The sequence below is a fragment of the Xiphias gladius genome, chromosome 15, assembly GCF_016859285.1.
Source record: "Xiphias gladius isolate SHS-SW01 ecotype Sanya breed wild chromosome 15, ASM1685928v1, whole genome shotgun sequence".
Lineage (NCBI taxonomy): Eukaryota > Metazoa > Chordata > Actinopteri > Istiophoriformes > Xiphiidae > Xiphias > Xiphias gladius.
The window spans coordinates 48606-65288 of record NC_053414.1 but is presented as its reverse complement, the minus strand read 5'-3'; the positions used below and the strand labels follow the sequence as shown (position 1 = coordinate 65288).

At 42.6% G+C, this 16683-nt stretch overlaps 1 protein-coding gene and 1 long non-coding RNA gene across 2 annotated transcripts in view; one reads left to right on the top strand and one right to left on the bottom strand.

Moving 5' to 3' along the window:
* Nucleotides 1-3184, bottom strand: part of LOC120799865 — a 9483-nt gene extending 6299 nt beyond the window's left edge. The window contains exons 1-3 of the mRNA XM_040145320.1: nt 2785-3184; nt 2057-2158; nt 38-352 (exon numbers count right to left, since the gene is read on the bottom strand). Of these exons, the coding sequence (XP_040001254.1) occupies nt 38-352; nt 2057-2158; nt 2785-2986 (619 nt within the window). The 5' untranslated portion in view covers nt 2987-3184. The remainder of the gene's footprint in view (nt 1-37; nt 353-2056; nt 2159-2784) is intronic.
* Nucleotides 3185-6835: 3651 nt separating this feature from the next.
* On the top strand, nt 6836-9535 carry LOC120800127. The gene is made up of 2 exons (XR_005708950.1): nt 6836-7593; nt 9243-9535. It is a non-coding gene; the product is annotated as an uncharacterized LOC120800127 (long non-coding RNA).
* Nucleotides 9536-16683: the final 7148 nt, after the last annotated feature.

The window sequence follows — 16683 nt, the reverse complement described above, 5'->3', positions numbered from 1 at the left end:
CTCTGCTGTCTGAACACAGTCACCAAGCCTTCATTACCTTGTTCTGTCTGGGCCGCCACTGTGCCCCCCTCGTGCCTGACGTAGCAGCGGTATTTATATGTGTAGAAAGCGTCCCGGTCAACCACCCTGATGGCGACGGCGCGACCCGACCCTGTGAGCTCCAGCTGCTCTCCCTCAGCAGGGGGCAGCTCCTCCAGAGGACCATCCTGCTTCTGTCTTTTCCAGGAGAACTGGACCAGAGGAGGAGACATGTCTGAGGCCAGACACAGCAGGGAGCTCTTCCCCTCCAGGTGGGCTCTGGATGCTGCTGGGTACACGCTCACCACGGGCTTCACTACCGGCTCATCTGAAGCTTGACAGCAGCAACAAGCAGCACAGACACACATTCACACAGTCAGCAGCAGCTTCCAGCACTGCATTCAGTCTGATCCTGGAAACTACATGGACTCTGGTCACTAAACTACTCATCAATACAGCACAAAGTTCAGCACATGCACTGGATTCACCTCCACATATATTTACTGTGCTATATATCATGGTTGTATATTATGTCTACGATCAGAGAAAGAGGAAGCTAAAGGAAGTTAAAGATGGCAACAGCAGTTCAATTCTTTAGATTCATGTTTCACTTTTATAAATCATAAGCTCGGAATATATGTGTCATCATAATATTATATTAGGATGTTTTCAATATTTTAACTATATCTTTTACAAAAAGACACACTTAGCATTATTTAACATACAATGACAGTCGTGAGATAAACAGTGTTAACGGCAGATTTCACAATATGAATAATATCACAAGATTTTATTCCTGAAACATTGACCATGATATAGTTTGGTCATATATGTTTGATTTTAAATAAAGAAGTTTGAACGTGTTTTTGTATTTTCTCGTAGCTACACAAGTAGAATGTCTCTAAACATTAAACACACACACACACACATATATATGTATATACATATGTATATATTCCATTTTGTGTCAAATAAATAATTTATTGATCAATCATAATGTCATGATGAAAATGTACACTTAAAATTTACACTTAAAATTTAACCTCTTATAATTTTGAACAAATTCTACATTAAACCACAAAAGCTACTTTAAATTCTACATTTTGCAAAAAATATTTCCAGTCATAGAAACAACAGAAAACAAATATAATAAAAATAACATATAGCCTATTTCTCTTCAGATAATGCCAAATATATTTCACCTTATTGTTAATATATCTTACACAAAAACACAAACTCACCGTTAAATAAAGAGACATTACAATCATTAAATATACAGTTTTAACCTGAAACATGTATTTACTGTGAATTTTACCTTGGTAATATAGATTTATATATTGTACATCATCATGCTGATATACTGCATGAACAGAAAATGTCTTTTCAGTCTATTAATTATATTTAATTGACACTCTCTTGATCATTTAACATCATACAACTTTTATGTAATGTTGAATATAAAACGTAATTTTTTTCCCAATATTTCATACAGAATAAATCTATTATCAGAAAACAACTGTGTTCATTTAATGTATTTACCACCAGAAACTTTAGAAATATCATTTCCCGTGAACAAAATGAACGTTTAGGAAACATTTTACTTTTATGAATTAGACTGAATGTGAAGAATCCTGCTCATCACTGAAATTCACTTTGATCAACTCTAAATTTTGTACAAAAAGTCAACTGAGCAGGAAAATCCTCCACAGTCATTTGTCTAAAAATGAATTGATTTCAGGAGAGAGAAGAGAGAAGACGTCTGATGATTCATTCAGCAGCAGCTGATTCCAGATTGCACTCACAATATCAGAACTTTTTACCTCGAGCAGAAATAAAGAATTCCTTCTGCTGTGCAGTGAGATTTAAACATCTTTTCACAAATTATCCAACCTTTCCATTTCAGAGCGGCTGCATAAGGAACTTTGTACTAACTATGAAAAAACTAACATGTAAAGTCTGAAGCAGATGAAACTGACTGAAAACACATTTTAAACTTCTTCAGTAAAACAACTGAAGGAAAATAAATGTGGATTCTTACCTGTTACATACAGTTTCGTTCCAGAGCTGAAGATGCTGTAGTACTTTCCTCTCACAGTGAAACAGACTGGTACAAAAACCTGTCTGCTGTTGAATGTGTCAGCTGAGGTGAACGAGTCCAAATGATGAACCAGGATCATGTTTCAGCTCCACCAAGTGTTTCTCTCATGTTCACATCAACATGACTGTCTCTTCCTTTCTTCTCTTTTTTGCTCAAATATCTCAACAAATATTCACATATAAATAGTTTCAGACGTTCACGTTCCCCTCAGGATGAACTGTGGTAACTTTGGTCCTTTGACTTCGCCACCATCAGGTCAACATTTGAATTTGTCCAAGTCTTTGACTGTGACAGTCTCTTGTAAGCATTATACAACATACCATGTAAAAAGTACAAAGCTAAAATCACGATACATAATAAAAATACACAGAACACAATAAAATACACAATGTATTGCAGACAAGTGTAATGATGCAGATCACTTCAAATCCATCTCTACAACATAAACGTACTCAACAGTATGTCATGTGGTTCGCTCCTTAAGCTTAGATAAGGAGGTAGATTTAAGAAATGTTTGATTTGTCACAGTTCATTCATGCATTCATTCATTTTTCCACATTACTAACTCTCCTCATTTCATTTCAGACCCTGCCACGACCTCCTGTCCTGCAGTCCCCCCGGCTTTCCTGCCTTTCAGCCACCTGACTCCTCCCCTTCCACCTACTCACCTGTTCCCAACTCCCTAATCAGGTCGTAGTATTTATACCGGCCCATTTTCGCTCCTTTCCTGCCAGATTGCCTATTGTGCTTTCCACGCTGTAGCTTTCCCGCCTTTTTTGGCTGTTTTTCTTGTTTTTTCCTGGTATTGACGACCTGCCTGGTCTTAGATTGAGCCTCCTGCCTGCTCCTTTCGCCTTTTGCCTGGTTCATCTTCCTGCCTGTTACCCAACACGGCCCACCGCCTACTTTTTTCCCTTGCCTCCTCCTTTTTGACGAGCCATGATGAAGATGAACTGTTCTGAACTTTTACCGATGTCTCTAAGTCCTGAGTCTTTCTATTGAGTCCTTCTCAACCTGAGCCGTCACAGTACAATGTGAACAGTATGGACTCAACCTCAGCTGCAAGCTCTTTGTGACCAGGAACTGAGTTGACCAACGCCATTCGTCGCCATGAACATCAGTTCACATCGGTAGTAATGGACTGCATGAGGCTTCCTTCCATGAGTGCATCCTGGGCTCCATTAACAAGCTGATCCAGTCACTCACTGTCCAAACCCAGCCACTTCCTGCGGTGTCTCCAGTTCCTGCTCTGGCGGTTTCCACCTCCAAACCCTGCCTATAACCACCTGAATGCTACTCCAGGGAGCCAGGAGCCTGCAAACCTTTCAAACTCCAGCCTTCCTCTGTCCCCATCAAAAAAGCCAGAACCACTTACACCATCTCCTTTCTTACCGGCCTAGCGAGACTCTGGGGAACAGCAGAGGAAGGCTATCTTTTCATAGGTCAAACTGTTCACGTCTGAGCTGAGGAAGGTGCTCACCATACTGCCCCCAGGACGGATGCTGTGGGGGGTCTGCTGAATTTGAGCCAGGGAGGTAGACAAGTAGTGGACTAATCCATTGAGTTCCAGACTGTAGCAGCTGAAAGTCAGTGGAACCAACTTGCCTTGTGTGACGTTCATTGTGACTATTTTGTGACTTTTTTGTTGATTGTAACTGTTCTCTACAACAAACACACGCAAGTTTCTCAGACCAGATGCCTCCATCAGCAGGACAACATCATTTGTCTGTTTCTTCCAAATCTGTTACAAATCACTGTAGGAAAATAAATCCATTTTATGGAGACTGTCCTCCCATAAACAAGCAGCCCATATGTTGTTGCTGCAAACAGCTTATCACCCATATTTACCTTCCATTGTTGAGTGATATCTTACAGTCGAGTGAGAAACCGTCAGTTTTTCTGGCAAATATCCCAAAACCACAAGTTTACATTCAACTGATGAAGCCATCTCGTGGCTGCAGGAAGTATAATGGTATTAAAGGAGGAAGTCAGGTGACGATGTTATAGCTCCACAAACTTCACGGGGGAGGAGCTTGTGGACGGATGAATGGGTTGACAACACATTGGACTTTAACATGGGAGACTGCTGTTTGTTTACCATTTCAAACCGATAATTAATGCTGTTTCTCTTAACCATGACCATGAGCGTTCAATTACCTTAACCACTTGTTGATTATTGTAACCATGACAACAAAGGTCCTGTAACCTTAATGAGTTACTTATTGTAACCAAAACAATGATCTCTCCCTAAACCTCAATAAATTGTTATTGTACCTAAACCTAATCAAACCTTGACCATAGCATTGTCTCAGCATAAATGGGTTAGTTCTTTGTTTTTACAACACTGTTTAAGTCGATCTGTGGCATCTCTCCTGTCGCCGTAGGGGCGCTAATTCATGAAACACTCCCAGGGGTCGTATCAGAGACTAGGGACAAAGGACTCATATGGTCATTTAGGTTTGAGGACTTGTCGGTTTTATGATGTGACAACACTTTGGTTCATGTTTGGTCAGGTTCAAGTAAAGATCATGATTTGTGTTAAAATAAACACTTTGTTAAGGTTTGATGAGCTTTGTCGTCATGGATAAAGCTATAATAACCTTAAGGTCAGGGAAACATCGTTGTGATTCTTTAAAACAAATCAAAAGCGACTCTCTGTTGGAGATGGGACACGAACAGCTATATCCTGTGATAAAGTCCATTGTTTTGTTGCCCAATGAATTCTTGATGAATTGTCATAACTTTGGTGTAGTGTTTAATCCCAGGAAAAGAGATTCCCTGGAATCCACTTCCAACCTATTTTAATAGCGGAAACTGGGGAAAAAAATATTCATTAATTGTAAACCAAATAAGCTGATAGTAACAAAATATTTTTGTTGAGGTGCACCTGTTACACTCTTTGTCCTCTATTTGAAGGTATGACTATGAATATGGTCTCTTTTGAGATTTATTCAGACTCCTTCAGTGGAGTTATTGGATCAGTGTAAGAAGGACCAATTATTAAAGATTGCTGAGCACTTTGATATTGAGGTGACTGATAAACGTTTGAAAGAAAATTTTTAAAAGCTTTTCTGAAAAATAAACTGGTTGATGATGAGATTTTGTCTGAAGTTGTGGGTAAACATGATGGGCTCCACCTACAGTGACCCATGATGCTTTAACATTTGAAAAGCAGTTAATGATTGAATTAGAACAGGACAAAATGTTACAGTATAAACAATTGGAAGTGGAAGTGATGAAACAAAAAATGAGAAGGCAAAATTAGAATTGGAACACTATAAAATGAAGCTGATAATAGAGGGAAAGCTGTTTGGTGGGGGTGCTGTTCAGGAAAAAAGTGGATTTGATATTGGAACTAACTTGAAATTGCTTCCCAAGTTCACAGAAAAAGATCCTGACCTGTTGTTTTCTTTGTTTGAGCGGGTGTCAGAGTCCCGTGACTGGTTTGATGAGCATCGCAGCTTATTGTTGTAATGCGTCCTCACAGGTAAGGCACAGGAGGCCCATGCGTCTTTGATGGTGGTAGGGAGTAAAAAGATATGGTAGTTTTAAGTCTGCAGTGTTGCGGGTGTAAGAGTTTGTTCCTGAGGCCTATCGGCAACGTTTCAGGAATTTGAGAAAGAAGGAACACCAGACCGAATTTGTGAGAGATTTGGTTGTACAGCTTATTTGCTGGTGTTCTGCATCAGAGGTTAAAACTTTTCAATAACTGTGTGATTTAGTAGCACTTGAGCAACTGTAAAACTGCGTGTCAGATAATATTGCTACTTACATAAATGACCGAAAAGTTAAAAGGCCCCAAGAAGCAGCCGTTTTGGCCGATGAGTAAATTCTGACTCATAAACATACATTTGGCGAAATCGTTTAACCTGGCTAATGTGCAGCAGAGTAGTTTTTCAGCACGCATGGGTAAATCTTTTATGTCATATGGGGAGTCCAGTTCTTATGGACCTAAACACAGTACTTGGAAGAGAAATGATTCCGGTAGAACTTGTAATTATTGCCAATGTTAGGGCACTGGAAAAATGAATGTCCTGCTCTTAGAGGTAAAGCAAAGTTTTCAGGTAATGCACAAGTAAAATCTGCTGCTTTGGCTGCCCCTTTCGTTTCTTCTGCCCAGCTGGCACTACAAACAGTGGGTCATTCTGATTCCCCCGGTTCCCCTGCTTGTGTGCCTGAAAGTAAAGGGGATTATTCAGCGTTTCTTTCAGATGGTCATGTGTCCCTGCCTGGAAAGAAGTAACTTGCAGTTAAAATTTTGAGAGACCCTGGTAGGCTACACGATGCGGGGTATGGGTATGACTATTATTCCAGTACCAGTGCATAAACTGGAGCTAGTCTGCGGTTCGGTCACCAGATAGGTAGCAGTTGGGGTGTGTATGGCATTGCCTGTGGAGGAGGTCGAGATGATTTTGGGGAATTACCCGGTAGGATGTAAAGTCTGGGCCGATGCTCCGCCCCCTAATGTGGTTACCCGCATTACAGTATCGCTGCCCTCAAAGTCAGAGGTGGTTAAAACAGCAGAGTCTGTCCCTGAGGCGGAGTTGTTCCCAGCTTGCGAAGAACTCTCGAGCTATGGTTCGCAGAAACGATGAGGCTGCTCTGGAAAAAGTTGTAGTCATACCTGTGCCTCTCAAGGCCATTTCTCATAGTGAGGTAGCTCAGGAACAATAGTCTGATCACTCGCTGAAGGCCCTTTTGAGCCGGTGTCTCCTGAGGGGGACATGGAAACTGCTGCTCAGGGGTATTTTGTGCATAATGATGTCTTGTCTCAGGATGTCTCAGGAACACAGTTTTGTGGGAAAACCAACTGAGCAAATTGTGGTGCCTGCTAAATTTAGAGAAGCGGTGATGAAAGCTTCCCATGATCATGTAGTGGGTCAAATGGGTTTTAATAAAAAACATACCATCGCATCTTGCGTCATTTCTTTTGGTCCTGGTTGAAAAGGGATGTATCTGCGTTCATAAAAACTTGCCACACTTGCCAGCTGATGGATAAGCCAAATCCGTCCATAAGTCCGGCTCCGCTGTGTCCAATTCAAGCTTTGGATCAGCCATTTGAGCATTTACTCATGGACTGTGTGGGTACGCTGCCTCCCTCAAAGGCGGTAGTCAATATTTGTTGACTGTGAATGTGATGTGCCGGGCGACCCGCTATCCAGTAGCCTACTCATTGCGTTCTATTACAGCCAAGTGTGTGTTGAAGGCACTGTCTCAGTTCATTTCTGTGTTTGGCATTCCCAAAGTCATAGAAACTCACCACGGTTCCAATTTTCGCTCTCATCTGTTTTCACAGGTTTTTCAGCAGCTTCAGATTAAACACAACCAGGCGTCGCTTATCATCCCCAAAGTCAAGGTGCTTTAGAGCGTTTTCTTTAAAACCTTGAATTCACTCGTGTGCCTTCTTCACAAAGCTTGATCACTACTGGGGGGAGGGCCTGCCTTGGTTGCTGTTGGCTGTGAGAGAGTTAGTCCAGGTGAGCACCGGATTCCTGTCTCTGAACAGAATTATTTGATCTCATTGCCGAAAGGAAAATCTAGATTGTGTCACGTCAATTTGATGAAGCATTCTTATGCCCGTGAGTAGTTGTTCCTGGGCTCTAATCAGGTCCCATGTGTAAAACCTGGACTTTGTGTAAGTACAGAGGTGTCTTTGCTGGTGGGGCTAGTTAATGGGTCGGGGGAATGGCCTACAGATGGTGTGTTGCAAGTAAGTTTAAACAACTCAGAGGCATTAAAGTCTTTGCCGGTAGTGCTTGGGCATTTAGATGAGGTTGAGCGCAATGAACTGGTTTCACTTATAATAGCTACCCAGCACTATTTTCAGATGCTCCGTCACAATCACATCTTAATGAACATGACATAGATGTTGTTGATGCTCAACCAATTAAGCAACGCTTTTATCGCGTTTCGCCAGATAAGAGGGCACAATTGGATAAAGAGGTTCAATATATGCTAGATATTAAAATAGCGGAACCATCCATTTCTAGCTGGGCGTCTCCATGTTTACTGGTGAAAAAACCTGATTCCACTTTTCGGCCATGCACTGACTTCAGCAAGGTTAACAGTGTCACAAAACCGGATCTGCTCTCTTTGCCACGCATGGAGGATTGCGTCGACCAAGTAGGCTCAGCTAAATTTGATCTACTTAAAGGATACTGGCCGGTGACACTGTCTCCACGGGCCCAGGAGATAAGTGCGTTTATAACTCCTACCAGTTTGTATTCTTATAGGGCGATGCCTTTTGGTTTACGTAATGCCCCGGCCACGTTCCAGCGGCTGATGAACCGTGTGGTGGCAGATCTGTGGGGTTGTGCATGTGTATCTTGATGAATTTGTCAACTTCAGTGACACATGGGACAAACATCTACAGAGGATTCGTGCACTGTTTGACAGGTTTGTCCGGGCACAGTTAACGGTGAATTTGCTCAAGCTAGAGTTACCTACTTAAAGAAAGTGACTAGTGGGGGAGGTTCATCCCGTTAAGGCCAAAGTGGAATCAATCAAGAATTTTCAATCCTTTGTAAGTAAAAAAGGAGTTTTCCTGGCATGGTGGGCTATTATAAAAGTTTTTGTAAGAACTTCTCTTCAGTTGTGGCGCCCCTCACTGACCTTTTGAAGTCTAAGGTCAAGCTTGTTTAGTCAGCCAAGGTCCAGTGTGCTTCTGAAGATTCAGTTCCCTTCAGTTGAACTATTCTGTCGTTGAGAAGGAGGCTCTGGCATTAATTTGGGGATTACAGCATTTTGAGGTGACTGTTGGTTCTGGGACTCCTCTCGTAGTGTACACAGACCATAATCCTCTTACTTTCTTGTTTTCTTTACAAAATCCTCATCAACTCTTAATGAGATGGACATTATTTTTGCAGCCATATCGTTTGGATATCTGCCATATTAAAGGTGCTGAAAATGTAACGGCGGCTGCCCTTTCCCGCGTCTTGTAGATGCACAGTGCATAACTGTAGCTAAACATTGCTCATATTTGAAGAAATTGTAGTATTTAACATTGGACCTTTTTGTGATGTTGTGGCGGAGAACCTGGCGGGGCTCCGTTTTTATGCGGGGGGTGTGATGCCCCCTCCCACTCTGTTTGGGGCTTCTCGTGTGTGTGTTTTTCCTGTTCTTGTAGGATGCAGGCAGAGTGGCAGAGGTGCGTCCAGACGGATGATGAGCTACACCTGAAGCAACTCCTCCTGATTGCTAGCTTATATAAGAGGGCTGGATATGACAGTTCTCTCTCTCTCCTCCCAGCAGACAGTAGTTTGGGTTTTCATTACTATTTTACTTCATCCTTTGCCTGCACCAGACGTTCACACGTTCAAGCACTCATCTCACTACTGATACAATGGACTCGCATATCTCCCAGTAAAATTTGTGGATTGTCTAATATTAGTGAAATAAATGTGTTACTTTGATCCTTGATTCTTGGTGTGGTCTCCCTTGTTTGTCACGAAGTTGAGCTTGTTCGTGACACTGATTGCACTTCCTCTTAGAACAAAAGATTCATGTACGTGAATCTGAACCTGGTTTGAACACAGGAGAAAATTGAATCTGTCTCAGCTCAATAGATTTTGAAAACTTACTTTCAAATGACAAAAACTACTTGCTTCAACGAATTTGTCTTTTATACATTGAAAATGTGTCACATATCACCTCCGTGAGGTTGTTCTCAGCAGACACATCACAGGCAAATCACCTGGTATTTCATATTCCTCCTCACAGGTATAATGAAGTTCAAGCTGCATGTGAACTTTATGTTGTGTTCATTCTAATGTCTATTAACATTAATGGTGTTTTTTTTGCCTTAATAGTTATTCATTGTATTAATTATATTAATACCAAAAAATACACTAAAGCTCTCAGGTATTGAACTCGCAGATTTATCCATATTTCTCCTTGTTGCATTTAGTGGTGTTTGACTATGGCTAAAGCGTTTTGATGCTAGCGGATGTTACACCTTTAAAACAACTCAATTTCCAAGGTTTCCTGAGAGAGAGAGAGCTTCTTCTCCGGGGAAAGAATATATCTGATTTTTGGGAAATACATTAATCACTACTTTGGTCGTCTTAAGTTTTAACACAGCGCCATCATGAGGTCAACATTTGAATTTGTCCAATACTTTAGTTTATGAGCAAACACCTGCAGAACTAACGACGTTCCCATCAGCCTCAACTTCACTTTGTTTTTAGTGATTATTAGCACGTGTTAGCATGCTAACATTTCCTATATAAACTGACATGGTGAACATGGTCAACATCATACCGGCTAAACATCAGCATGTTAGCATTTGGCTCAAAGCAACACTGTGTGTAAGTACGGCCTCACAGAGCTGCTGCATGGCCGTAGACTCCTGTTAATCTGTATCTCAGGCTTTGGCTTGGAGCCTCATCAGACTTGTCTTTGTGTCCTTGGAGCTGGAGGTGAAATAAGTGAACCTGGGCTGTGGTTTGCTGCTCTGTTCCTGTCACAAACACTGTTTGACATCTGTTCATCTGTAGGTTTTTGTTCAGGCTGCAGGGATCATTTCTCACTGTGGGAATCAAACCTCACACAGGCGCAGTAGTAGGTGGCTGAATGAGAGTGTTCAACTTTCTTTATCTTCAACTCACAGCCGTTCTGTTTATTCTCAGCTGTGAAATCATCTTTCTGAGGATGATTGTAACCTGAATCTATTTTGCCATCTCTCTTGTCAATAGCAAGAATCAATGTGAATGTTTCTGTGTCTTTCTTCTGGAACCAGTATGTATAATTACTGCTACACTGGTGAGTTCCTCCACAGCTGAAGGAGACTGTGTCACCAACTTTCCTGGTCAATGATAACTGGTCCTGGATCAGCTCTTCTGCCGTGGCAACCAGCGCTGTAGAGAAACAGACAGACAGATGAAGGTTCGTGTGACAGTGTTTGTTAAAGGTTGAGTTTGTTGGCTCCCTATTGGCTGGAAACACTCACCTGAACACAGACAGCACAGAGCAGCAGCTGGGAGGAAAAGCATTTTGTGCAGTGGTGTTTCCTCTGGTGAACCTGGGGAGAAGTGGCGCTCTGACGCAGCCGAGGCCAAACAAGGACGAGCTGTGAGATCAGACCGGGGCCACGTGGTTTCTGACAGGTCCTCAAACCTCCCATCAGCCCTTGCGGCCCACAGAAGAGGCTGCTCTCTGACGAAAGACCTTTTTCACTGCAGACATTTTGACTTGTCACAGCAGGAAAAGCACAGGTGTCGTTAATGACATTAACGACGGCTCTGTTCTATTCAAGTGTCCCGGTAAACCAGGACAGTGGGACAGTGAGTCACCAGGAACCACACCAGGAACCACACCAGGACCTGAAAGTGAAGCAGCTAAATGGAATTCAGCCCTCATTTATTTTATCATTTACAACTGTGATATGTCAAAGTGTCTGCAGTGAAAAAGGCCTATTGTAAAGATTTGGTGTCCTCTGTCGCTGTTTTCTTACAGTGTAAGTCATTTTAGCCTAATCTGGTTTTTGGTAGAACCGATTTTTTGACAGAGTTTGAGACTCGTGTACAATCTGAATATTTTGGTTTCAATCTGGTCGTTTTTGCTAAAATCTGAATGTTTGAACTGAAGTTCGTTTTAAATTTACTCTGACACAAAACAAACTTTGTGAATTTCATTTGAGTTGTTTTTGGTTTGTATTTATATTTTAATTTAAAAGAACTCAAACAGCAGCTTAATCTCTTATTTATTCTCAAACCTTTTTTAAATGGAAAAACACAGTCAACCCCAAGCAGATAAAATGACAGACTGTTCCTTTAAGAAGTGTGTGAATAGCTTTAAGGAGTAGTTAACATAAATACAAATATTGTTTAAAATAGCTTATTTATGATATTAAGTAGGATGTCTGGTGCCTTGTGTGTGTCGCTGAGCTTCTTTCATCACAGTACATCCCAGACAGTATCTCTGCCTCTGATCAGTTTGATCACTTTCACCACGAAGAACTGGTAGAAGACCAACTCTGGTTTGGTGAAACGGTGAAAATAATCTCTCCACAGTCTTAGACAGGTGTCACATCAGTCAGCGAGTCCTTCCACTGTGTTTGTGTGACGGCTTTGACAGAACGAGGAGCGACGCTGAAACTGTGATGGAGACGTTTGACCAAAGTGAGGATTTTGTTGCCGCCTGTGGCTGAAATGAAGAACCATCATGTGGTGACTCACTGGAAGTACAGAGAGATCCAGACGGCTCCTTTGAGGTGGACTTGACTTCACCTGGAAGGTGGAGGAGAGCAGGCGGCTGCATGTGGAAGAGCCAAAAAGCCGCAGTCACCTCTGTTTCCAGCAGCATCAGCAGAACATACAGGAGGGCAACAGGGAACCGTGGGCCCCTATTCAGCCCCCAACTCACACACATTCCCCCAACCATTTACCCACAAACCCATCCATATTCCTCCACTGGAATAATACCTGCCCCAGGTTTGCTGCGTTTCACTTTGATTAAAGGAGAAGTCCGCTGACTCTCTCTATTTTCTCATTGCCAACAAATGCCATGACAGCAACCCAAACAATCAGAAGCATCATCTGAACCCACATTTCCACTGTCAGACCACCTGACGGGGCTGCGTCTGACACAGTTTAACGATTTCAGCCCTTTTTTGCAGTGATTGATCAGGTGTGTGGAGCTGTGAAAGTAGCAGGACTGGCTGACTGCCACCAGCTTATACAGTGAAGCCAGAACCAGGTGAGCTGAGTCCCCCTGACGACCCAACTCCCCCGAACCAGGCTCCTGCAGGGAGGGGCCTGCCCAGAGAGGCTCGTCACACCACTGATACTTTACCTACATGAAGCTGGGTACATCTGAGTACTTCTTCCATCCCTGCGTTCAGAGTGTAAACGTGTTTGACTGATTGATATTGATACAATCACACAGGTGTAACTGTTCAGACGATAAAAGAAGAAGGAAAGTCTTGCTGTGTAACAACTGTTATCTCTGTGTTCTCTAAAGCAGCAGAACCTGCACATTTCCTGCAGAATTACAAATGTCAGTACAGTAGCAAGTGTTGGAGGCTTTGTCTTTACAAACTCGTCATTCGAAGCCCAACTTTATTTTAAAGGCGAGTGCAGATCCCAGAGTTTCCAAAGACACCAAACATGTCAGACTGAATTTCGGGGAAAAGTGAATAAAATGATGCAGCAGAACATTTGATGGAGTCTCTGCTTGAATATTTCACTCAGTGGAATCATCATGAAGTAAAAAACACCATACACAAAAGTTATGACACTATGAGACAGACTGGGAAGAGAATTCAAGGTCATAGACTTTAAATGATTCCAGTTATTGAACTGAATCAATTATAGGGGAACTTTGAGGGTTCAAATCACAGCTGAGGAGCTCTGTGGATTTGGAGTCTTGTATTTCCATCACAGCTGTTAAACAACACATAACAGTGTGTTACTAAAATCACCACCAACCTGAATGTGTCTGGGGGAACATGGAGGTTGGTTTGTATTTCTGCATCATGGTGACCCAGATTTTTTATCTGCTGTCGGATTAAAATCAAGACGAGGAAACTTTTCACTCAATCGGTTCAGAGAAACAGAAGTCTGGGAAAAATAATCACTGAGAAAAAAAGATGAAAATAATGATACTAAGACAAAGGCACAGAGTTGAAATAATAAATGAATCCCCTCTGCAGGACGACAGCAACCTTCATCTTTTCTACAGCAGACATTTGAAGATTTAACACAAACAGCATGTTGGAGACTGAAGGTCCCAGTTTGACCAATCACACACTGAAAATAGAAGCGTGTTATACTTGAATGTTCCTGCCATGAAATGATCGTTTTCACCGTTCAACTCACCAGAGTTTGTCACTTTTCTTTCCCCCTTAAAACCTCCCACTCAGCGGAAAACCACACCACAGCTTCGGTTGAGCCGTCAATCATCAGCAGCCTCTTCTGTGGGCCGTGGGGGCTGATGGGAGGTTTGAGGACCTGTCAGAAACCACGTGGCCCCGGTCTGATCTCACAGCTCGTCCTTGTTTGGCCTCGGCTGCGTCAGAGCGCCACTTCTCCCCAGGTTCACCAGAGGAAACACCACTGCACAAAATGCTTTTCCTCCCAGCTGCTGCTCTGTGCTGTCTGTGTTCAGGTGAGTGTTTCCAGCCAATAGGGAGCCAACAAACTCAACCTTTAACAAACACTGTCACACGAACCTTCATCTGTCTGTCTGTTTCTCTACAGCGCTGGTTGCCACGGCAGAAGAGCTGATTCAGGACCAGTTATCATTGACCAGGAAAGTTGGTGACACAGTCTCCTTCAGCTGTGGAGGAACTCACCAGTGTAGCAGTAATTATATATACTGGTTCCAGAAGAAAGACACAGAAACATTCACATTGATTCTTGATATTGACAAGAGCAATGGCATTATAGATTCAGATTACGGTCATCCTCAGAAAGATGATTTCACAGCTGAGAATAAACAGAACGGCTGTGAGTTGAAGATAGAGAAAGTTGAACTCTCTCATTCAGCCACCTACTACTGCTACTGTAAGAAGTCTGGCTCCCACAGTGAGAAATGATCCCTGCAGCCTGAACAATAACCTACAGATGAACAGATGTCAAACAGTGTTTGTGACAGGAACAGAGCAGCAAACCACAGCCCAGGTTCACTTATTTCACCTCCAGCTCCAAGGACACAAAGACAAGTCTGATGAGGCTCCAAGCCAAAGCCTGAGATACAGATTAACAGGGACAGATTCCATTTTCTCCTAGTGTTCAAACCAGGTTCAGATTCACGCTCATGAATCTTTTTGTTCTAAGAGGAAGTTCAATCAGTGTCATGAACAAGCTCAACTTCGTGACAAACAAGGGAGACCACACCAAGAATCAAGGATCAAAGTAACACATTTATTTCACTAATATTAGACAATCCACAAATTTTACTGGGAGATATGCGAGTCCATTGTATCAGTAGTGAGATGAGTGCTTGAACAATTGAACGTCTGGTGTAGGCAAAGGATGAAGTAAAATAGTAATGAAAACCCAAACTACTGTCTGCTGGGAGGAGAGAGAGAGAACTGTCATATCCAGCCCTCTTATATAAAGGTAGCAATCAGGAGGAGATGCTTCAGGTGTAGCTCATCATCCGTCTGGACGCACCTCTGCCACTGCCTGCATCCTACAAGAACAGGAAAAACATACACACGAGAAGCCCCAAACAGAGTGGGAGGGGGCATCACACCCCCCGCATAAAACGGAGACCTGCCAGGTTCTCCGCCACAACATCACAAAAAGGTCCAATGTTAAATACTACAATTTCTTCAAATAGGGGCAATGTTTAGCTACAGTTATGCACTGTGCATCTACAAGACGCGGGAAAGGGCAGCCGCCGTTACATTTTCAGCACCTTTAATATGGCAGATATCCAAACGATATGGCTGCAAAAATAATGTCCATCTCATTAAGAGTTGATGAGGATTTTGTAAAGAGAGCAAGAAAGTAAGGGGATTATGGTCTGTGTACACTACGAGAGGAGTCCCAGAACCAACAGTCACCTCAAAATGCTGTAATCCCCAAATTAATGCCAGGGCCTCCTTCTCAACGACAGAATAGTTCAACTGATAGGAACTGAATCTTCAGAAGCACACTTGAAATCAAATAATTCTGTTCAGAGACAGAAATCCGGTGCTCTCCTGGACTAACTCTCTCGCAGCCAACAGCAACCAAGGGATGATAAGCCTAAGCCTGCTTGTGTTTCATCTCAAGCTGCTGCTAAACCTGTGAAAACAGCTGAGAGCGAAAATTGGAACCGTGGTGAGTTTCTATGACTTTGGGAATGCCAAACACAGAAATGAATTGAGACAGTGCCTTCAACACACACTGGGCTGTAATAGAACGCAATGAGTAGGCTACTGGATAGCGGGTAGCCTGCCACATCACATTCACTGTCAACAAATATTGCCTACCGCCTTTGGGGGAGGCAGCAGACCCACAGTCCATGAGTAAATGCTCAAATGGCTGATCCAAAGCTTGAATTGGACACAGCGGAGCCGGACTTATGGACTGATTTGGCTTATCCATCAGCTGGCAAGTGTGGCAAGTTTTTGTGAACGCAGATACATCCCTTTTCAACCAGGACCAAAAGAAATGACGCAAGATGCGATGGTATGTTTTTTTTAAAAACCCATTTGACCCACTACATGATCATGGGAAGCTTTCATCACCGCTTCTCTAAATTTAGCAGGCACCACAATTTGCTCAGTTGGTTTCCTACAAAACTGTTTGAGACATCCTGAGACAAGACATCATTATGCACAAAATACCCCTGAGCAGCAGTTTCCATGTCCCCCTCAGGAGACACCGGCTCAAAAAGGGCCTTCAGCGAGTGATCAGACTTTTGTTCCTGAGCTAACTCACTATGAGAAATGGCCTTGAGAGGCACAGGTAAAGCACGGTTAAACGGTTTCCCCAAATGTTTGTTTATGAGTCAGAATTTACTCATCGGCCAAAGGGGCTGCTTCTTGGGGCCTTTTAACTTTTCGGTCATTTGTTTAAGTAGCAATATTATCCGACACGCAGTTTTTCAGTTGCTCAAGTGCTACTAAGCCGCAC